Source organism: Thermobia domestica, chromosome 5, assembly GCF_964235325.1.
Source record: "Thermobia domestica chromosome 5, izTheDome1.hap1.1, whole genome shotgun sequence".
Taxonomy (NCBI): Eukaryota; Metazoa; Arthropoda; class Insecta; order Zygentoma; family Lepismatidae; genus Thermobia; species Thermobia domestica.
Genome location: NC_137458.1, coordinates 197,956,763 through 197,981,649, shown reverse-complemented (window position 1 = coordinate 197,981,649; position 24,887 = coordinate 197,956,763). Strand labels below are relative to the sequence as shown.

General features: G+C 36.9%; 1 protein-coding gene across 1 annotated transcript in view; it reads left to right on the top strand.

Annotated features, from left to right (window-relative positions):
- LOC145686333 (putative acetylcholine receptor chaperone) overlaps positions 1-24,887 on the top strand; it is a 99,117-nt gene that overhangs the window by 55,133 nt on the left and 19,097 nt on the right. The window contains exon 3 of the mRNA XM_081759551.1: positions 23,741-23,847. Within this exon, the coding sequence (XP_081615677.1) occupies positions 23,741-23,847 (107 nt within the window). The remainder of the gene's footprint in view (positions 1-23,740; positions 23,848-24,887) is intronic.

Here is a 24,887-nt window from a genome sequence, read left to right as displayed (position 1 = left end):
AGCATTAGATGGACAGAAAATTCAGTCGTTGCTTGCCGGGCGATGGAAATATTACCGAACGTAAAGAAATACGTACAGTGGGCTGTTGATGAGAAGAAAGTACCACAGTGCAAAAGCTTTGATACTGTAAGACATTTCACAAATGATAACCTGCTTGGTGCAAAACTTGGCTTTTTCACAACATTAGCAAAAACTGTTGAACCTTTCCTGCGTGAATTTCAGGGAGAAGCTCCATTAGCTCCTTTCCTTTACAACTTGCCCCAGGCCATAGTATTGTCTGTTGCAGGTCGTTTTGTGAAAGATAGTGTTTTGGAAGGCCGGCCATTGGTTAAGATTGATTTCAATAATAGCGAAAACTTCAAGCCAGCCAAGTTTGTAAACATTGGGTACACATCAAAGGATGCTATACGAAAAACCAATACCGTATCGGATAGACAGACTTGAATTTCGACAAGACTGTCGCGCAGGATGTCAGAAATTCATACTGAAAATAATGGACAGGTCACCTCTAAAATTCAACCTGACAAGAGCAATTTCTTTCCTGGATCCAAGTGTGTTTGTTATGGATGACACTGTAGCTGCAAAGAGATTGTCCAATTGCTTAGAAATTGTAGTATCCAAGAATTGGATTTCACGAACATTAGCTGATGAAATCCAAGGTGAATTCAAAATTTTTGCTCTTGTATTGGAAGCAATGAGGACTTATGACAGGAAAACTAAGAGATTAGATGACCATTGGATGGAGATGTTGCATTGGATGGAGATGTTGCATTTAGGCGCATGCTCAATACATATGACTGATTTTGTGAAATTTCTCCTCATTATATCTCATGGAAATGCTAGTGTGGAGAGGGGATTTTCAGTCAACAAAGAATGTTTAATTGAAAATCAAAGCAAGTTGAGTCTAATTGCACTCAGGCAGGTACATGATAAAATTTCAGCTGTGGGTGGTATTGATAAGTTTCCAATTACAAAGAGGGTTGTCCATGCTGCCCGCAATGCTCATGGAGTATATGTTGAGTCTTTGAGGAATCAAGAAGAGGAAGAGAAGAAACAGAAGAAGAGAAATGCCATTAAGGATAAAGTTATTGAACTCGAGGCGAAGAAAATGAAGTTGTTGAATGATGTCAAGGAGAAACTGTCTGCAATTGATAATGAGATTATTGGTTTGAAGTCTTAAATACATTTAAGTGGATGTGGTCTTAACTTCAGTTTGAATTTAGTGAACTGCAAATCTGTGATTTGAGGTTTTAAAACATTTCAGTAAAGTAGTGTTCGTTCCAGTAATTTGTGTTTTAGTAGTGGACTGTAAGTGTGTGTACTTTTGTGACTAGTATTAAGCTTAAGGTTGGAAAGCGATAGGGATAGACATTCCTCTTCTCGTTCTGTGCAGCAATTTGTTACAGTGGAGTGGAAACGCAGGAGAATTGAAAATTAGGCAAGTAAGTGATTAAAATTAGACTATTTATCTTCGCTAGTGTTTTTTGTGATTCTTTTTTTAATAATGATCCTCTAGTCCACATTGCATTTCACTTGTAGCTTCTGTTTAAGCTTTGAAAAACAATGATATACCAATTTTAGATATCTCTAGAAATTTTCTGGAAAACCGGGAAAATTTCTGGAAAAGTCAGGGAATTTTGAAATTCCAAATGAGTGGCCACCCTGCAAGCAAGCAAATAATTGGTCCATGTAAATAAATAAATAAATAAATAGATAAAAAAATAAATAAATAAAAATAAATCAGTGAAATTTTGTTTCCGAAGACCATTTTAAGTAAGTGAACTTGAAATTTGTGCGTTTCGTAATCGTAATTTCCACCTCAGATTATTTCGGTTTAAGAAAACGGAGGAGTAGTGGGAGGCTCATTTTACTATTTCAGAAAGCCTTCTTGATCAAAATAATGAAAAAAAAAAAAAAAAAAAGAAAAACCAGTCAAGAAAACCTTTTATTCTTCATTTAATGAATGTGAACCACAAACATCATCAAATCATTGCACTTCTATTGTTCCCAGTGTTGCTAACTGTGACATGAAAGTTAATGAAACTTCGCTAACTTTAAAAGGCTGCAGTTAATTCATGAAACATTGGTCGAGAATGGTATTTGGTGTGTTTATTATTCATGTAAAGTTGAACCATCTGACAAAATTTCAGAATTTTAAAAGGTGGTGTTTTCGAGAAAATGGCGCCCAAAAATGGCGATTTTTGAAAATTTTACAATTTTTCGAATTTTTTTGCGACAAAACGGTTGCACACAGAAGCGATACAAACTTTTTTTCGGAAAGCGGGTAGCTAGGTCTTACCAACCGCGAAAACAGAATTTTAAAATTCGAAGCGGAAGTGCTCGAAAAAAATTCGCAAACTTCGACTTTTCAGATAAATTGACGTTCATTTGTTAATTTATGAACAAAAAGATACGCATGCGCAAACCAAACTATAATAAAATATAGTTTATTTATATCCCTATGTACATACCACAACAAGAATTATAACTCTACCTGTCTCCATAGCCGAATGGTGAGGCTCCGAAGTTGACCATTTTCCATGTCTTCTACAGTTCATAAATTGTACTCTTAGTCTTTGATGGCCCATTACTTGGCGGGAAATTTTTTTTCGACAAAACAAAAAAATATGGGTCTCTTAAAAATATGTCTAGTTGCTATATAAAAAAGTTTCAACAATATCTGAGATGGTGATGGTACAATTTTATATATATATATATATATATATATATATATATATATATATATATATATATATATATATATATATTTTTTGCCTGAGTTGAAATGGAAGGCACCACCAGGTAAATACTGAAATAGTACCTCAAGTTGAGGAGCCAGAGATAAAAAATGACTTTATTGAATGTTTTATTTTTTTAACTAAGTGAATAAAAATATTTTCTTTTAAGTACTGAAATGTTGGAAACGGATTTTTCTCATTTTCAGTTGCAGTGTGGTTTCTTACAATAGATTTTGCGATTAAAGGGGTTTTGTAACATACAATAATTGCACTGTGCTTCACACACTCCATCAGATGCACAAGAAGAATTAGGAAGTTCCACGATTTCATTGCCGTTAGTGTTGAGAAGATAGAGGTGTATATTTGTATTTTTAGTAATTTCTTTTTCAAGTGAAACGTTCTCGATTTGTAATTAACTGACATATGAAGAAAGACATTTTATCTGTCTATATTAATACGCAAGTATGTAACAAAAGCAAAGGAAATGTAGCCGCATTGCGCTTGATTCCATACTCGCTGAAGTGTCTGGTTTTTGCACGGGGAGAATTAGGTTCAAGGAAAATGTTTTAGCCTCCTCTTCCCCTTAGAACACGCATATCAATGAAAGTGTAATAAGATATTTTATTTGTTAGCATGAATTATAGCATTATTTATACCATGAATTTTTAACCCCGTTCTTCCTTAGGATACGCCCTTTAAGGAAAGTTACCAGCTTGAGGTAGGTACTAACTGTTCTAAAACTCATTTCAAACTGTTCAGCCAGTTCCCGTGACGCGATCACAAACAACAGACGTCGTATATTTAAATGTGAAGGAAGAAATTATAGAAAACATCTTTCTTCCCTTAAAATTGAAATTTGTAAAAGCAGGTTTTTATATACCGAATTTCATCTTCCTAACTTGACGCGCTCACGAGATACTGTAATTTGGCTGAAATTTTGAACCCTCTTTACTTCCATTACGATGTTCCCTTTAGTCAAAGTAACACAATAAATAAATAAATAAATAAGTAATAATGAACTATGTTCCAAAATTCATTTCAAACTGTTCAACCGTTTTCCCGTAATACGATCACACACAACATGTAACATCACTTTCAATGGAAACAAAGAAATTATGGAAAATCACCTCCTCCCCTTAAAACAAAAATTTTCAAAAGCGCTGCAACACATGCCAACTTATTTTTAATGAGGAGCTTATATACCGATTTTCATCTTACGAACTTGGCGGCCTCGTGATATTGTATTTTTTTTTACATGAATTTTAAACCTCTATTCCTGCGCCCTTGAATCAAAGTAATAAAAAAATCCCAGCTCAGGGTAGGTACTAACTATTGTATGTTCAAAAATTCATTTCAAACTGCTTAACAGTTTCCCCCTGTGACGTGATCAGAAACAACAAGCAACCTCGCTTTCAAATTGTAGAAAATGTTCCCCTTCCCCACTTAAAATGGAAACTCAAAAACACTGGGACAGGGTCTAGTTTCTTTTAATGGGAAGTTTACATAAAAAATGCCATCTTCCTAACTTAATAGAATTGTGAGATACTAAGATTTTCGCATTTTAACCCTCCACTTCCCCCACAGAACACGCATCTTAATCAAAGTAACCTGATTAGAAACCTAGTTCGAGGTATGTGATAACTGCATCCAAAAATTCATTCCAAACAGTTTAACCGTTTTCCCGAGTTTCGCGCACAAACAAGATTATTTTTCTTTCTATGTAATAGATTACAGTTGAACAGCGTTACAGCGAATTTGATAGAGCGCAAACAGAATTCATTATCAATGATTCCCAAACCTTTTTTGTTTCAATGGTATTCTGTTCTGGTGGTAAATACATATTTTAAGCCAATTTTGAAACTAGGCTTAAGAAGTACGATTAAAGAAAATAATCGTAATCATATTATTTCAGTGGAAGTTTTGAAGTATATTTTTTGATGTGGGCTTTTTTGGATTTTATTGTGGGTTTTACCCAATAAAACCCACTGGGGAAAATTCCAACAACCCTGATTAGACAAGAGGTACATTATTTAAAAATCAATTTGCGTTTTCATGCAGCAATTCGTTCTTTCATCCTACTTGAGACACTATTATTAAAGCACTTAAATATAATGCTCTATACTGATGTGTGAGTATTCAATGTTTAATTAACCTTTCAAAGTGTTGTGTGGTGTTGATAATTGAACCATTTATTATCCTCCACAAACTGGTTGTTTTGCCTTTGAGTTAAGGACTATACAACATGTAAATTCAGCGTTTTGTTCCACGATTATCTACCGACATTAAGAGAGACTGTGATGATAAGATAGATGATAATAGTGGAATGAGTTGAGTTGATTTTAGTTTAGCGTCCCTTTCAGCAGCGAGGCTATATGAGACGTGGACCTACTGATTAACGTGAAATCCGAACCACATGAGCTCCCGCCGGGAATCGAACCCGGGTCTCCCACGCCAAAGGCGCGTACGCTAATAGTGGAATGAAAAGCTATGAAACTATGTTATGAAGTTTCCACCATTCCCGTTCTTCGTGGGTCTGAATATTCGTCTCAGAATTTTATTCTCGAATACTTCGGTCAGCGTTCTTCCCACAGAGTAAACGCCCATGTTACGCAGCCATGCAGCACGACAGAGATGATTATCGTTTTATATATTTTAAGTTTCAATATTCCTCGACAGAATTCGCGATGCCAAGAGACTTTAAACTGAACGATAGCACGAATTTCCTCCTTTCACTCGAAATTTAATTTCTTTGTGGATATTGTAATATCCCGCAGATGGTTGTATTTATAAACATCAATTTACGCTTTTATTTGTAAACAAAACTACATGCATTTTGCTACAAGCTACTGCACGAAGCAGACGACAGGAATCATCGTCACCATTGAACAGATTACGGAAGAAGAACACCAGCGCCAACGCTAATCAGGAGCAGGTATAAAATTCCAAGCATCGCCACAACCGACACCCGTTTTAACTGGTCAACACCCCTCTCTTACCTTGCTCTGAGGGATCCTAACCTAACCCAAGCCTTCTATCTTGCTTGGAGCTATAAGGCTACCTGCCCACTTAGCTTGCTGTGGAGCTCTGAGAGATTCCTTCCCACCTAGCTAGCTGTGAGGCTTTGCGGGACTCCAATCTCTCTGCTTGCTGTGGAGCACTGAGAATCGTAGCCCACTTCACTCAGCTTGCCTGGATCTTTGTGAGAATCCTTCCTATTGCTGCCAGGCCCTTGGAACACCTTCTTATCCTAATTACTTAGAGAATTTTGTATTTATCTTAGTGAAACTGTATTATACTGTTTTATAACAGGAAGTTTTATAAAAAAAAAAAAAAAAAAAAAAGTTGTGGGAGAAAATCCATTCCCGTGCATAATTACTCTATTTTGTACGTAACAAGGCAATTTTACATTGTAGAAACGTCGAACTCAATCGAGACGATTGAATTGAACACTCTCACTGGACACTCTGTTTAACTGGAAAGTGGAGTTAAAAAACATTTTAGGTACATGGAATAAACTGTTCTTTTTTTTTTCTTTCTTTTCTTCAACATATCAAGTAAACTAACTGTTTAAACTTTATGCCACAGACTAGGTCAGGCAAGAACACTTTCACAGACAATATAATAAATATGGCTGAACTTTCACCCGTCTTTCAACATTCCACACTTAACTAAATACTTAGGTCAAATTGCTGAAGATCCTAATCGTGTTCTTAATGCTGTTTGACTATTTGACGTTACTGCAGTCATGGACAGTAGAAAAAACAAAGAATTACTTCCAATGTATTTACAGAACGTTGCCTTAGATTTGGTACTCTAATTAAAAACTCAAAACCAATTAGACACTTACTTATGAACAATTAAAAGTAAATTGATAAATCTTAGTCGTCCCAAATTACCAACCTACAGGACGGAATTCGAAATTTTTCAAATATAACAGGGCGAGAATGAACCTATTGATGCCTACTTTTTAAGAAAATTAATAAGATAAGTTACACCACAAGCAACCGAAGACAGGAAAAGGATTAGAAAGGAACTTCATGTAGAAAGTTGCAATAGAAACCTCTCAAACACTACAAATACTATAAAACTACCTTCACTCATTGGAGACCGCGCAGATCTCATGAAAGAAGAGGTTATGTGGAGTTGTCGCAGGCTATTTATTCCCTTTGTGAACAACCTTCTAACGCATTACGAGTGCCTACTAGTGACCTGCATCTACCTGCCGTTGCTGACTCTTCTATACCTATATATGGACAACAACCGAACAATGCTTTCTTTCGCACTCCCGCTACAGGGTGTTCCTCAAAATCAAACACCAACCTGCCCACCCCCGCCCCCAGCAGGCACATTCGTCACAATCCCTTTCCTCCCCTACTGACTAGCCAATCAGCAGCGAATAGTTCATCAGGTATTAGCAGGCTTGCCAACCAAATGGAAGAACTTTCTTTGTTAGTTGCGCAAAATGCTGTGAGGGGATCACAATTTAGAAGAAACAGGAACGGTTGTAATGGCCAACAACGAATAGGCAATTGTGAAAAGAATAGGAATAGGAATGGAAGGAATAATAATAATACAGAAGTAATAATAATTCGGACAGAAATAATAATAAAAATTTTAAACTCGAAACTGTCAGTATTTGCTTCAAGAAATGCCACGGAGCTTGTAGCTGTTTTCAAAATAATAAACAGCGTACAGAAAAAAGGAAAAACAGTCTTATACAGTATGCTCAGCTAGTGAGAGAAATAAACCCTAAATTCGTAATTCTCTCTTCTGTAACGTAGCTTCAAATGACCCAAGGGAATGTAAGAATTTAAACAATATAGAAGAAAATAACCTACTTATTAATATACGAGTGAATACAGACATTTTACCAATAATAATAGATACAGGGTCGTCTCTTCCTTTTTTTGCCGAAACAAGATTTACCGCCCAATACTAAATTGATACCTTTCTCCACTAATATTAGAGGAATTGAAAATACAATTGTAAGCTTAGACATATAGCTTTAATCAAATTTAAAATTGGAAGTACTACTACGTTTTCACACTATTTTAGAATTTTGGAACATGGTGACTTTTGCTGTTACTAGAAGAGGATTTCCTCAAACGCCTTCAGGACAAATCGCCTTACAAAGCAACACATCATCTGTATACCGAAAGCCTCGGAAACCAGTTTTTTCTATTGAAGACGTTAAACCGATAGAATTAACAGACAATATTTAACCAAAGATGATTGTAACTTCATATCACGTGTATTGTTTTCTTTATCCATCTGCTTCACTCGTACGGTTGTCCTTTGCTCCACTTAGAATTCTCCATTCGGGTAACGTTGTAGATATTGTGTCGAAAAGACTGCATAAGGTGAACTGAAACTTCCTTCAAACCGCTTCCATTCTTATTAAGTAGTATTAAGGTTTTAGCATAGTCCTCGCCTTGTAGTTTGACTTTTTACTACTATTATCTAACTAAATAAGCACACGTCACTACTGATTCTCCACATTTCGTAAATGTAACTCACTACTGATTATTCATCCGTAAATTTACACCACATTTAGAAGATACATTTTGTGTAGCAAATTGCGATACAAAGTTCAATTTGTATCGCAATTTGTAAATTTTGTATCGCATTTTCTGTACTATAATGAATAATTATAGAATGATTATATGTAGAGAGAGATTTCCTTTGGCCGGGATGTTTTTTGAGTTAGGTTCGTGGCGTCTCTCGGGGAGAAATCTTGCAAAAACTGTATGTTGGTTTTTACAGGGCGTAAATGTGCATCCGGTATATCAATACTTCAAATGAAAAGCGAAAAGAAAAGAGAGAGAATGATGAGTGTATTTCTCTGTATTTTCGAGCAGAACAATGCGTTATTGTTCCATCGATCTAGTGTTCGCACTTTTGCGTTATACTGACCATATCCAAACCCCATTCATGCTACATCATATATCGGCTAGGTCCTTATAGTTTGAACTTGTTTTCTGTGCTGCCATCATGGGCGGCGATTAGGGGGGGCAAGAGGGGGCAGTTGCCCCCCCACTTTTTTGAAGTGACGACCCAATTTATATAGTTTTATTTGAAAATGTAAATAGGGTGTCCACACAATTTGAAGAAAAGATCTCTGACTTTTCCCTGACTTTCCATGACGAAAGTTCCAGATTTCCCTGACCCCTGAATAACTTAAAAATATAGAAAAAAGAAAGAAATCCCAGCCTCTACACTCCCAATATTTGGTCTTGTTTTCTTCCGCTTCTGTTTCTTTCTTTTTTTTAATTTTCTTTCCAAACGAATGTAAATTTACAAACATGTGCATTAGGCCGATATTGATTAGGCCTACATATTATACAAAATGTAAAGTTACAAACGAAAGTGTGCAGTATACAGAGTACTTAAGATATGAAAAAAAAATACACATTAGAATACCAATTACAATATTATAATAATATACTATAGTAATAAACAATTCATACATGATTTTACTGATTATATAAAAAAAACACACACACACACATTATGTAACACATACTTTTGCTGGTGCAGTTGTTAAATGCAACCCATTTAGAAATTTGTTTTCATCCTTTCTCGCATAGTTTTCTTCCCATTGATCTGAATATCCCTCTTGTCGTCTCCGCAGTTTAATTTTTTTCTCTTCTTCCTCCAGCTCCTTTAGTTGTTGCTGTATCCTCCGTTTCTCTCTCCTCTTCTCGTCTCCAGTATTTATTTCTCTTTTCTTTTCCAAATACACCTGATATTGTCTCATTGAGCTTCTCACGAATTTGTCATACCTCTTGTAATTATTAATCCTGAAGATCCATCTATTCTCATCACAGAATCATATATGATCCGCTGAGCCACCAGAGATTCTTCTTGTAAGTTGTCATCAATGAGAATTTTATTTATTGTGAAATCACTTTCAAAAAATGCGTTTCCGTGAAAGAAGATAAAACACAATTTCATAACTGACTATAAGTCAACGAAGTTGTTCCCATTTCCTAAGACTAAGTAAAAAACTCATCAAGTCCAATGCAATCTCTGTCATTGGCTATGAATTCGCTCGAGTGTTCCTTAAATTCTTAAGTCTGAGCTTTCACTGTGAGTTGTAGATACTATTTCTTAGCGTTCTCAGCCATTTGTCCACATATCCTCTTGGCACCATGCAATTCTTCTAGAACAGCGTCTACCCTTTTGAGCAAATATGCCAGGATGCAGTTAGATATGTGTTTTTCGCAGAAAATTAGTTTCAACAACTATATCAGAGAACACTGACTCCCTCAATATCATCATTGAGAACACCAGATTTTGCATCCATTAACAGTAAAGAAATCAACCCTACTTTATAAATTCAGTAATTGAACAATGGACCTAAATCTATTTTTCCCTGACTTTCCCTGACCAATCTGCGATTTCCCTGACTTCACCTGATACATTTTTACTTCCTGACCTTTCCCTGACTTTCACTTATTTTCCAGAATGTGGACCCTGGTAAAGGTTTTGTATTGTATTACTGTTTCATAGAAAAAATGGTGCCATATATTTGCCATTGCGTGAGTACGTATTGGTTACTTGTCTTCGCGTGGAGTTAAGAAAACTACAGGAATTGCGTTTTAATTGCAATTCAAAGCAATTAATATTGCAATTGCATATTTCCTTAAATGTCAGCATATGCTTGAAGTACTTACTGTATTTTATTTTCTTAGAGTAAAAACATTCATTTAATGGCATGCGCGGAATGAAAAGTATAAGTTGTTCATTAATTTCCAGTTTCAATGTAACTTCTCCAAAACAAGCATCATTATTCATTACTATGATTAATATTATCCCTTCTATTTATTTGTTTAGCAAATTTATTAAATAATCTGATCACACAATTTTCCAGACAGAATTTTAAGATGTTCATGAGCAAGAACTCAAATCTCTTCTTACACTTTCGTTGTTTAAGAATATAAAGGGCTAGTACCTATCTGTATTGCTCTTATGAATTTACTTAATAAAATAGAAATACGATATGCGGTATTTTAAGTGAAAAAAGATAGTATCCTATTAGTTATACAACCTTTCATCAAACAGTGTTAGAAACAATCAGGAAATCTAACATTGATATACAATTGTTCAGATCATGTCTTGCCCCCCCACTTTTAACGTCCAACCGCCGCCACTGGCTGCCATTGAGCGTTTCCTTCAAGGTATTTTTTTATTGCACTCAGAAATAAAGATAGGATGACCCGAAACTTGAGAAGGTCTGAAAGGATGACCCACTAGCAACAAACCGACAAAGAGAAGGAAAGACAGAGTGGAAAACTGTTTTCTAGTTTAAAGTCGAGACATTTTTTTTTTCTTCAGCAACCGACCCTTGAAAGAAAAGATTCTTGAAATGATAGTAATATTTTTTTTCATCTGGCTGCGTATTTTAGCTTCCGTGGTAATAATGAAAGATGCAAAAATGCATCACAATTTGTGATAAATTTTTCAGTTTGTACCGCATTTCCATGCTTTTGCATCGGAAACTGCGATGCAATACCACTTTAAAAAAAATCGCTGATATATATATACTTTTTACGATATATGGAACCACTAGCCGTGTTAATAAAAGTAAGACACCACTATCTACGACTTTTAAAGATAAATATTTGGTCTAGGAATTAATTCGTGCGGTTGGTACGCACACATTGAAGCTGTAGTACAAACACAAAATACATAAATACCTTAAGAAAAATATTGTCCATCGCTAGCCACCACTTTCACCCATCTGTCAGGCAATGTACGGATTCCGTGGCGAAAGAAGTCCTCATCCTTGGAAGCGATCCAGTCAGAGACCCATGTTTCGATATCTTCTGAAGAAGTAAACCGCTGTCCAATCAAATCGTTGTTCATGCAATCGAACAAGTAGTAGTCCGAAGGAGCAACGTCTGGTGAATACGGCGGGTGGGGTAAAACTTCCCATCCGACATTTTCTAAATAGGTTTTGACCGGTTTTGCGACATGTGGGCGAGCGTTATCATGTTGAACAATAAGTTTATCATGTCTGTTCTCCCATTCTGGTCGTGTTCTGGCCAGAGCTTGCTTCAAACGCATTAATTGTCGTCGATAACGTTCTCCATTCATAGTTTCACCCGGTTGCAGCAGCTCATAGTACACCACACCTTTCATATCCCACCATATGCACAGCATAACCTTTGCACAGTGAATATCTCGTTTTGGTTGTGATGGACCTGGTTCACCTGGTTTCACCCAGGCCTTTTTTCGTTTAGGGTTCTCGTAATGGATCCACTTCTCATCACCCGTAATAATTCGATGCAGAAACCCCTTTCTGCTCTGTCGTTGAAGCAGCAATTCGCAAATGGTTTTTCGTCTTTCAACGTCTCTGTCTTTCAATTCATGTGGAACCCAATGTGACATCTTTTGAATCATTCCCATGGCTTTCAAGCGTTTGGAGACTGTTGTTTGATCAACACCTAATGCTGCTGCAAGTTGTTCCTGCGTTTGACACGAATCCTGCTCGAGCAATGCTGTCAATTCTTCGTCTTGAAATTTTTTTGGCTGTCCAGCTCGCTCTTGGTCTGCCAAGCCGAAATCACCACTTCTAAACCGTGCAAACCACTTCTGACACGTTCGCTCAGCTAGAGCATGGTCACCATACACTTCCACCGATGGCTTTCAGTCGCACTTTTCTGCATGTTAAAGTAATGCAGCAGGACACCCCGCAAAAACACTTTATCAGGCACAAATTGCGCCATGTTCACTTAACTACAAACTGGTGTTGTTGACGCTTTAATCCACTGCCCTATACTACGAACGATACGCGATGACAGGGGTTTGCAACACATGTGTGGATACACGGAACTGTGGGACGCTCCGTTCGTTGCGCCATCTCTTGTCCACCCGCACGAATTAATTCCTAGACCAAATATATATTTCACAGGTTTATAATTTTATCTTGAAATTCGTAACGAACGGATCACTTCGAGATACAAAACGTCACCGATAAATATCCTTGGGTAAACTCTCATAGTACACACTAATTAAACAATATTTTCTGAGTTCCAATAATAAATTGGAAATATATTCGCATAATGTCTTCAAATTGTTGAGTGAATAGTTGAAAAACTATCCGAAATACGGAATAACATTGACTAACTGCAAACTGTCTACACTTGAACCTATAACTGACAACTAAAAACTGATCCAGGTCTGATTGAGAACTAACTAGAGATTGCAGAAATTCTCCTTCTCTTGCTTTTGTTACGTACAGAATACTTCGAAAAACAGAAGCTCGCGCTCTGCATGCTCACTTTTCAAAGAGATCAAACCCTTTCTTTGTGTTTTCAGAGTAACGGTTTCTTTCTGGGAGCTGTACTTCTATGTCCAATTACTATAACTTTATTCTTTAATATTTTATTAATAGTTGTCACGTAATTCTAATGATTGTATAATATATTGTTTTATTTGACACTATACACTGTTTACTTTTTAATTTGTTCCTTAAATTACAATATTAAGATTTGATATCAGTGTTTTTCTCCGCCATGAGTGCGAGATGAGGGTTGTACATGCCCCATGTAATGTTTCCCTCTTGGAACGAAAATGTGAAGTCACGTAAACAATGCCCATATGGTTTTGTTTTGAAACTTCTGGTTGTTCATTATAGCTTTACAAATTACAGCTATATAAACTGAGTTACATAGATACAATATTTACATAGAAATAATTTCGTTTTATTATATATTTCAAGTATATATGTAGTTCTCATTCTCCAAGAAAAGGTTAAAAACAGTAAATTTCCTTGGCGTTCGGTTGCTGTTCTGTTCTCACAGGCATGCTCGCAGAGCTCCGCCCACCGTTGCCAGAAGTATCTTTGTGTTTCCTTTAAAAATGAAACGACTGAAAGAAAATGTTTTAAAAGTGATATCGAGGAAGGGTAGCGAAAAGAGACATAAATATACTTTTCACTTGTTTTCCAAGAAACATGAGTACTACTATTACATCTAATTAATAATATTAATTTTTCAGATACTACATCTGATACTCCTGTCTGGAAAGCTAATATACTTGTTTTTCTTGATTCGCTACGACAGCCATGGTAAACAGACACTAGCCCTTCAAAATGTGTGAAAATACTGGTCCCGGAATAGGATTTCGGATACCTATTATTCTGCTGTATCTTCGAAATGAGATGTGTAGTTCCAACAATAGGTGAATTCCGGGCTTACTGTTGCCTTTATAGCAGGTTTCTATCCATTTAGAATAATCTCTGTTTTCTTTTTGTCTTTTAGATATATATTCAGTATTTTAATAAAATTTCTAACTATTTGTTAGTAGGAATGGGATATAGAACGATTTTTCAATATTATTATTAAAATAGTGGTAACTTATTCTTATAGATACATTTACGTAATCGAATGTGAAATATCTCATGTGAAATTTACTTAAATATTTATATATTGGTATGCAAAATATAGATGTGCAAATCTGCATGTTGCACTGTGTTCCAGGTTTGAATACCCAACCTCGACAAGAAGTGTAACGGGGACAACAGGAGAAAACATTGGAAACCCATCTATTCTCTTGTTTTTCTCCTTCGATTTCAGGTCTCCAGGAAGTGACAGTTTAATGGGAAAAACTGTTTTGTTTATTACTGTGATGTTTAGTGACATGCTTATTTGTGGATGACGCCGATATACTACGTGTCGTTCTCTTCCATCCAATCATCACTGACGAACTATGACAAACTATATACCACTTGTCACGCTCCCTGTTGACCGCGTCTCGCACGAACTATTTGATCAACCTGATCAACACACGAATATTCCAACTAATACACACGACTACACCGGTGCGATAAAGTACATTGACCATCCAGTGCAGTGACAATGTATCAAGTGCATATTACGATACATTCCTGAGAATATTCAGACGAAGCCGCTCTCAACTCCAGATCTGGACTTCCAATGCTTAGAATCATTAGTAACAAACGACAACCATTGCCTTTACAGCCGCAACAGCCTGTTCCGAAAGCTTGTCTTTCCAGCGCGTCGATATCTCTTCAGTGTAAACTTTATCTCTTGTCGATAACGAAACTGCGACTGAAACGGTTGTAAGAACTCACCTTTATCTGGGAACAATATGTTTATATATATATATATATAAAACCTTAAATGTCTTGTTTTGCTACGTTCAGTGTCACCAAAGCTTAACGGGTTCCAAGGAAATGGAACGGAGATTAGGAATTTATGTCATTTCGCTTGGAAATATTACTGTGAAAAACTGTGATGCCAGCAGCTTTGGCCTGCTGAAAAAAGGTCTCCAAGACCGGTCTCCGGACACCCTCCCTGGTCCGTGGATGCTTGCAGGGAGGAGTGGGACCGAATTCCCTTTCCTTTTACTTTATTGTAATGTGCTCCGAGGGAAACTCCGATGTCGGGCGATAGTCCACAATGTTGGGAATCCATTACAATATTATGGATGTTGGTGGCGAGGTTTCCCGTAATGTTAGTACTCTTCAAGATTGATCCAGTATAAACCGAACAATCTTCTGTAGTTCTCGTCAGTTTTTAGTTCAGTAACAAAATGTCACTAAGGTTTATAGTAAAAAAAGTATCTATACACATTTCTTCAACCAATTCATATAAAGTGAAACTTTATATTAAGGTTAAGGTAACAGAAAGTAACATCGGAAAAAATACAATTTTATTATTATTATTATTATTATTATTATTATTATTATTATTATTATTATTATTATTATTATAAAGAAAAGGGCGACCCAGTTTATCTGAGTATTTCTTGCTCAAACAGGACTCCAACATTTTCCTGATTTACCATAAGAGGGTACAAAAGTCACCAAATAGAGAGCGAGTTCGAATCCGAGAATGATTATATATATACCCTGTTTCATAAAGAATATACGTATTTCGATGCATATATTTATTAAACTTTAAGACATACGAATATGAAATTTTACACACATATTTACGAACCTCTCAAGTTCAGATTACAGGTGTTCAATATGTTCTCCATCAGCGACACGAACAATATCACATCGATACTCAAATTCCTCCCATACTCGGACAAGCGTGTCCTGCGTCACTGATGTTATGGCAGTACGGATCCGGTTCTTCAACTCTTCCAGGTTCTGTGGGAGTGATGATACATAAACGTTGTCTTTAACAAAACCCCACAGGAAGAAGTCACAGGGTCAAGTCCGGTGACCGTGGAGGCCAGCTGAGACATGCTAAGTCGCTAGCTCCTTGACAACCAATCCAACGGTTCGGTAGAGTTTCATTCAGTTATTCACGCACCCCGTTTTGTTGAAAAATGAAGTTGTCTTCGTGCAGCCTCGGAAACAACCAGTTTTGTAACATAGCGAGATACTGCTGACTGTTAACCGTGTTTCCATTAAAGAAGAGTGGGTCGTAAACAGATGATCGGGATATCGCACAAAAGACATTGACTTTGGGCGAATCTCGTACATGTTCAGTGACTGCATGTGGGTTCTGTAGGCCTCAAATTCTAACATTTTGTTTGTTTACCTGACCACTAACACGGAAAGTCGTTTCATCACTGAACACGATGCGTTGTGTAAAAGTGTTATCATTGTCAATAGCATCCAGAATCTCGTTACAAAATGCCACATGTTTGCGTTTGTCATCAGGACGCAGAGCTTGTAACAGCTGTAACTTGTACGGCTTCATAACTAACCGACGTCTCAAAACACGCCAAATTGTTGTTGTCGGCACTTGTAACTCCTGACTGACACGACGAGTTGATTTTGAAGGACTACGTTGGAAAGCAGTTTGAATTCGTGCAACATTTTCTTCAGGAACAGAGGGCGGCCAGGACTCTTTCCTTTACATACACATCCTGTATCTACAAATTGTCGATACCATCTGCGAATGTTCCACCCATTTGGAGGATCAATTTGGTACCTCAACCTGAAACGTCTTTGCACAGTAATCACGGAATTGCACTTCGCAAACTCGATAACACAATATGATTTCTGCTTCGGCGTAGCCATTTTAAACATAAGACGGTTACCAAGCAAAATAGAAGACAACTGACATTTAGCGGCTATTAATATAAACTAGACTATGTATTCGTTTCTCCAATAACCGAGCCGAGGCGCAGCGATCGATAGTTTGGACAAAATAATTCTTCGTAATACGTATATTCTTTTTAAGAGGGTTGATTAATTCGTGTGTCAATTTCATTTGTTCACTGTGCAAAAGTGGTATGAGGTAAATCCGTGCAATTTGGTGTAACTTTAGACGAAGGGCATAAGTTTTATTTCGCTATAGAAGCATGTCACTCGTACTAAAGATTGAAGAGATATAGGGTCAAAGGTCAAACTTCGATTTTTTCCTAATGGGACTGCAATGGTAAATTCTGAAAGAGCCTGAGAAAACGTAAATCGAAGCGATAACAAATAAAAAGCTGTATGGCATGATTCTATGTCGCAAGGCGACTAAATATGCGTCAATCAAGTGTCAAGGTCAGAGGTCACGGTCAGATCAAGGTCACAGGTCACCTTAAGTACCCATTTCACATGATGAGGTACGGACATTGCGTTGTTTTCCGTGTATTCAAATGGGTTCTCAAGATGACCTGTGACCTTGATCTGACCGTGACCTCTGACTTCGACACTTGATTGACGCATATTTGGTCGGCTTGCGACATAGAATCATACCATACAGCTTTTTATTTGTTACCACTTCGATTTACGTTTTCTCAGGCTCTTTCAGAATTTACCATTGCAGTCCCATAAGGAAAAAATCGAAATTTGACTTTTGACCCTATATCTCTTCAATTTTTAGTATGAGTGACATGCTTCTATAGCGAAACAAAACTTATGTCCTTCGTCTAAAGTTACACCAAATTGCACGGATTTACCTCATACCACTTTTGCACAGTGAACAAATGAAATTGACACACGAATTAATCAACCCTGTGTATATACAGGGTGGGCCATTTTAATCAATCCACGAAAATATCTGAAAAATGATAAAACATAGAAGAAATGTTTGAAGTACACGTTATAACGTGCTAAGGGGGAAAACCAATTCCTCCAAAAGTACTCCTCCCCGCCCCCCGTAAATGGGGGGTAACGGGGGGTAACTTTGAAATGTCAAATGGGAACATGGGTCGATTAATACCTCGTTCGAAAGGTCTCGGAAAACTAAGTAACGCTGTACCAAAAGATGTTTCATATTTAGCACCAGTTTCAAAATGGCCGCCATGATATGGTTCGGAAACTCCAGTACCCGTAGTATGAAAACCATGGAAGGTAAATGAATGGAACAAAATTGAAATACGTAAATATCATAGGGCATATCGAATGGTGTGATCCCTGTGATCCCAGCGGCCTCCCTGAAGGGGTCTTGGGGGCTAACTTCAAAATTTCAAATAGTAACATGAGTCGAGTGGTACCTCGTTCGATAAATCTTGCAAAATCAAACATCTTGCAGGTGAAAACGATTGAGGTGAAATGGCAGTGCTCTCAAAAGGCCGCCGAAACATAGTATCCGTGTCAGAGGAAAGGTTTAGTATCCGTAGTATGAAAGCAATTGGAGATAAATCAACAGAAGAAAAACTGGAGTAGGTAACTGATGTAAGGCACATCGAGAGGTTTTATCGGGGTGACTCCACTGAAAGGTATCCGAGACCAACTTGAAAATTTCAAATAGCAACTTGAAGCGAGTAACATCACGTTACATAGACAAATGAATATCAAACAGCTTCTGTAAGAATATTTTCGACATGAGACACCGTTTTCAAAATGATCGCCAAGACATGGTGAATGTGTCTAAGAAAACGTCTAGTGCCCATAGTATGAATACGGTTAGAGAAAAATGAAAATAATAAAAATTAAATAGGAAAACCACGGAGGCGTTCCAAGGCTCGAGAATGATACAACAGAGATAAAAATGTTAGAGTAAAATTGCCATAATGTATAGAGAGAAATCCAAGTCCTGCAAAATAATCTCTTCCTGCGCTCTGTATGTGAGTGGGGTGGAAAGTAACTGTGAAAGTTCAAATGAAAACTCTACTTTAATTCGCAAATTAAGGCTACGCTACAAATAGGTATTTTGTGGTTGAAACATTTGTTTGTAAGGATGACGCTGTTGTGACTAAAACAGGTGAAATTTTATTTGAATGGTAACGCATATCTGTATGGCTGAGTATGATTTGATGCGAAAACAGAAGGAACGTTATACGAAAGAAGTTGTCGAATAATGCAGTTGCTGGAACTTACAAACGTGTGAATTTGCTAATCTCCGTCGCCACAGAAACTTTTATGCAATGTGTGCTGGTTATTCGGAAAGCATTTCAGGGATATACGTACACACTGTTTCGTCCCTTAGGCTAGTTTTAGACGAAAGCATTTATCGTAGCATTTCTCCTAGCAGATGTGCTGCCAAAAATCTCGTATAATATTCTATGGCATCAAAAGTATATTGTGCTTTTACACGGAAGCATTTTGATAAGCATTTTGTCGTGACGTAGGAAACAAATCACTGCAGAAGAGCGCAATTATGGCTCCAGAACTAAAAACAGATATTTCAGTCACTATTTTTTCTAAAGCCCTTTTTCGCATATGCTTATTATGATACAAAGGACTTTTAACGGTACAGTTATACTATACAGATCCATAGATTTTAAAATTTACAGAAGAAATTTCTAATATTTTAATAGAGTAGTGTATAAGTAATGGAAATATGGTGTGCACTACATCTGAAATGCGTATTTAAGTGAAAATATAGAAATTAAAGTCGAACCTGAAATGCACGTAATCTTCAATAAGCTGCCATAAAATCTTGGCAAGTTTGTAATTTCCGCATTTTGTATCGAGAACAAAACTCAACTAACCCCTTCGGGGCTTCTAACCCGTTCCCACTACTACTACTACTACTACTACAACTCCTATTCCAACTACTACTCCTCCTCCTTCCTACTCCTATTCCTACTACTACTGCTACTACTATTACTGCACCTACTGCTACTGTTACTAAGTACTCCTACTTCTACTCTTACTACTACTTACTCCTCCTCCTCCTACTACTACTACTACTACTACTACTATTACTCCTCCTCCTCCTCCTCCTACTACTACTACTACTACTACTACTACTACTACTACTTACTCCTCGTCCTCCTCCTCCTACTACTACTACTTATACTATGGATCCGTATAGTAAAACTACACGTTGCCACCTGTTAAAGTGAACCTGCACCGGAGAATGCAAGAGCACACCTCAGAAATGATTGCTGAAGGTACAATAAATGAAACGAAATGTTTTTTAAATGAATTTCTGTGTGGATTCGTATAGTGAAACTGTACACTTTTAACTTTGTACAAACAAGGATGTTCCTCATATTTTTTAATAAACATAATAATCGTATCCCTACTCCCTCATTTTTCTTTATTACAATTCAATTTCCCACACAAAACAAAGAGCATGGATATTTGACACACAATCTTTCGCTTCCTTTTAACACACCACGGCGCTGCAATCGGAGCAGAAATTCTGTGAAAAATGCTACGAAATAGAGCAGGTTCTATCGGCAAGAAATGCCATAGGATATGCCATGGCATGGGAAATCCTATAGCATTTGCTACTTTACACGGTAGGATATCGATGATACGATATTTGCTACGAGAAGTGCTACGATAAATGCTTCCGTCTAAAACTAGCCTTAAGCTCACGATATGACATGAGAGCTAATAGTTAAACAAAATGTAACTGTGGCCATCCGCATTAACTCAGTGCACCAACTCTCTATCCATGAAATCTGCCTTCCAAACAGCATTGGGTAGGTCAAGCGTACACCCGAACCGTTGTCCGGTCGGACATTGAAATTTTGAAGTTAGCCCCCAAGACCCCTTCAGGGAAGCCGCTGGGATCACAGGGATCACATCATTCGATATGCCCTATGATATTTACGTATTTCAATTTTGTTCCATTCATTTAACTTCCATGGTTTTCATACTACGGGTACTGGAGTTTCCGAACTATATCATGACGGCCATTTTGAAACTGGTGCTAAATATGAAACATCTTTTGGTACAGCGTTACTTAGTTTTCCGAGACCTTTCGAACAAGGTATTACTCGACCCATGTTCCCATTTGACATTTCAAAGTTACCCCCCGTTACCCCCATTTACGGGGGGCGGAGAGGAGTACTTTTGGCGGAATTGGTTTTCCCCCTTAGCAATATATAACGTGTACTTCAAACATTTCTTCTATGTTTTTATCATTTTTCAGATATTTCCATGGATTGATTAAAATGGCCCACCCTGTATATATATATATATATATAGTGTGTCATCAATAAAAGGTAAGACTTATTATTTCAATTACATATTGAATTCTGAACTTTTTTAATTCTCACAAAATTACGATTTCTTTACTTTGGGGGTGTCGAAATACTGGTCTTGTATCAGGATGCTGCACAATTGAAATTTTTGTCAAAGATCTCCATTCATCCTGAGCTGTCTTTGACTATTTAAACACAAAACCAAAAACTTTTGACTAAGATGTACAGCAAGAAGACATCTGGATTAGATTCTGAGACGAGAAACATTGGAGTTCACGTCACTCAAACATGACCTTCAATTTCAGTTTTTTTTTTTCTTTCTTTAGGGAAAAATACATATGACTTGAATATTTTCCCGTTTCCCTTAGCATATAGAGAAGTCACTGGCGGAATATAAGAGCTTCTCTGTTGAATCTAACTTTTCGTATGGTATTTTAAAACCCTGACCATGTTAAAGTAAAATTTACATGGTAAGTTGAAAAATGAATGTCGAAACTAAGATAAAATACCAAAAGTAGGAGAGGCGGAAATGCCTACTTTTGGCTATCAAAAGTTTTACATGAAACCGACCACAAGATCAGCTAAGGTACAATGCTTGTTAAATCAAGAACTAACTTAAGAAGTTACTTAGGGTTCATTCTTTATTAAGACAAGAACTTGGTCTAAATATAGAGAAGAGTAGTGCAAACCTTATGGAAGTTCCAGAAATACAAAAATCATGCAGTCACAGATGCATCAAACTAAGAATATGGCACCAGACATCTTCAGTTTTGTAGGAAAGGCGTGAAAACTGGTGCTCCGGTATATCAAAACTGTGCTGGAGCTATAACAAAGACTTGACCACCAACTTGTTTAGAACGGCCTTACAGAATTTGCAACAAGATTCTGCTCTGTCCACAATGCGAAATTAACCCAGAAGTGAAGCCACTCATGGGTTGATTTCGCCTTGTGAGCAGGAGCACAATGTGGCTAACATCATATCCGCTGATGATTGGCTTTCTAGCGGCACTGACTGATCCTCTGGATTACAATCTGTGGACAGTGCTTGAGGGTATTGCCTTCAAGAAGAGCCATAACATTTGACAGCATGAAGCACTCTTCACTGACTGCAGTGGAGACATTTCCTGTGAAGACAGTGCGTGCAGTAATCATAGTCGTTATTAATAGACAACGATTGATAGCTAAAATGATCAGGAAGTGCTGTTCTAAATGGAACTTGAGCGTACGTGTAGTGAGGTGGAAAGCTAGAAGTAACAATATCTATTACAAAAGTGCCCTTCCTGACGTAATAAGATATCTACTTTTCTCCTTCCGATGACAAAGACTAGCAGAATCTAGAAATTAGTAGACGGTACTGCGAAAATTATAAACTTTAATTTAGTTAGCATTATGAGTCGCCCACCAGGCTCCAAGCCTGTGTGCGTGCTAACGGCAGACTTCTTTAAGTATGATTGATACAAACTGGTGTTAGATCATGTATGCTTCATATCCTTTATGCATGCAAAATTACTTTTCACCAAATTGCTAGTTTTTACTTTTTTTTTTTTTAATTTGTAACAGTATTTATGCCAGACTACGTATTCACTTATTTCTCGAAAGAATTTTATATTTATATTAAAACCTACGATTATTTTGTATTTATAAGAAAACACGGAAATCATTCAAGCATCAGTAATGATACTACGTAATGTAATACCATTACCCAAAGTTCCCTTACGTTAAGCTGAGATTGTATTGAACTTGAGGAAGTGAAGACTCGAGTTAAACTTTTGCTTGCTTTGGGGGTCACTCTGTTTGTGAACTCGTGCAGAAATGGATCTTCAGCTGATTAACTATTTTAGGATCATAAAGTTAATGACAGATATCGTTTGTGGCGGTCAAAATCCATTCCTACTTTCTTAGCAGTGCCCGCATGTCATGACTCATAACAAAATGTAGTTTGTGTATTAAGGAGTGAATCTATTGCACGTTTAGTTCCATTTCCGTAAACGTTTCGAGTTGTGAAGTCACATAAATGTTGAAATATTACTTGTTACTGCGTTTACGTATTTTTCGCCTTTCGAAGATTCGCCCACAAATTGGAGCTCCTCTGTGGCTAAGCGGTTAGCGTACGCGCCTTTGGCGTGGGAGACCCGGGTTCGATTCCCGGCGGGAGCTCATGTGGTTCGGATTCCACGTTAATCAGTAGGTCCACGTCTCATATAGCCTCGCTGCTGAACGGGACGTTAAAATCAACTCAACTCGCCCACAAATTGGAATTAGGAAATAACATGGCAATAATTGTATAAGTATGTAAATTTTCCTTAAAATAAACATTAATTGTAGTCGTTATTAATAGGCGAGCATTGATAGCTAAAAGGATCAGGAAGTGCTGTTCTAAATGGAACTTGAGCGTACATGTAGTGATGTGGAAAGCTTTTGAAGCAACACTATCTATTACAAAAGTGTCCTTTCTGACGTAATAAGATATCTACTTTCCCCTTTACGATGACAAAGCCTAGCAGAATGTAGAAATTAGTGGACGGTACTGCGAAAATTATAAACTTTAATTTAGTTAGCGTTATGTTTACTTACGCTAGTGTTTATTAAGAAAAAAAACTAGTAATTAGTGCATTTTCCATGTCTATTAAACTTGTTAAGTCGTAATCGTTATATCTAGTATCATTGATTTATGTATGTATTTATCTTTAATCAAGGAAAAGCCAAACAAGTAGCAAACATCGTTCTAGTCTGTCTGATGATGATGGCTGTATATTCACATTACATGGTTAATGACAAATTTGAAAGAATTGCACCAGCATTGGTAAGTAACAAAACTGATATCTTAATATTTAATTTAATTAATTACACAATTATGTATTGACTTTAAAATTACAAACCGTATTTATATTACAGAATAAGGGTATTTCTAAATCATTCAGTTGATTAACAAGTAATTGTCTGCATTGCAGAAACCAAACATATTAACTATATAGATATTAGTGTGAATCAGTATTTTCTTTCCATTGATGTTATTCTAATACACAATAACACACTGAGCAAGGCTATGTGATAATATGTAAAAACACTATCACGTAACAGTTTCAACACAATAAATGTGTCTTCATCAGACTTCCACTCCTGGCTGCTTGGGAGTTGGTCATCACTTATATACTCTCCGGAGATCAACTTTTAATTAGGCTCCGCCCCTTCATTAAAAAGTAACACTTGTGTGACTTTCACTTTCACTTTTTAGCTGCACACGTGTCCAATTAAGAGTTTACTTTTCTCGTTCGATACATTCTGTCCTCTAATTATCCTTATTTTCCTTATTTTTTCTTCTCTTTCTTTCTTCTCCCTTTCCATTTCTTCTTCTTTAAGCAGAATCATCTTCCATTCTTTATTTAATCCTGCATTCCAATTCATCACCTTGTCTCCTACCTTCATAATCTCCCTGGCTTCCTTCCATTTTCTCACCGAAATTATTTTCTCTACTTCTATGACCTCTGCTCCTTCCCACCCTATCCTGTGATTTGTCTCTTTTTGATGCTTGTATATCGCGTTGTTGTGTCCCTTTTTAATCTTACATCATCCTGGTGCTGTTTAGTGATTTCTTGCATTTTCTTTTTTGTTTCTGCTATGTAAATTTTGTTACACTCCGCGCATCCTACTCTATATACTACTTCCCTTTGATCTTTGTCAGCTATTGCTTTTCTCTTGGTTCTTCTGACTAGTTCAATTATTCTGCTTCCTCCTTTCCTGTACGTCCTAATTCCTGCTTTCCGAATCATTCTCTTTATCTTCTGTGTTTCTTTGCGTAGGTTTTCTATTCCAAACCATTTTTTGTTCCTTTCTTTCTCTCTG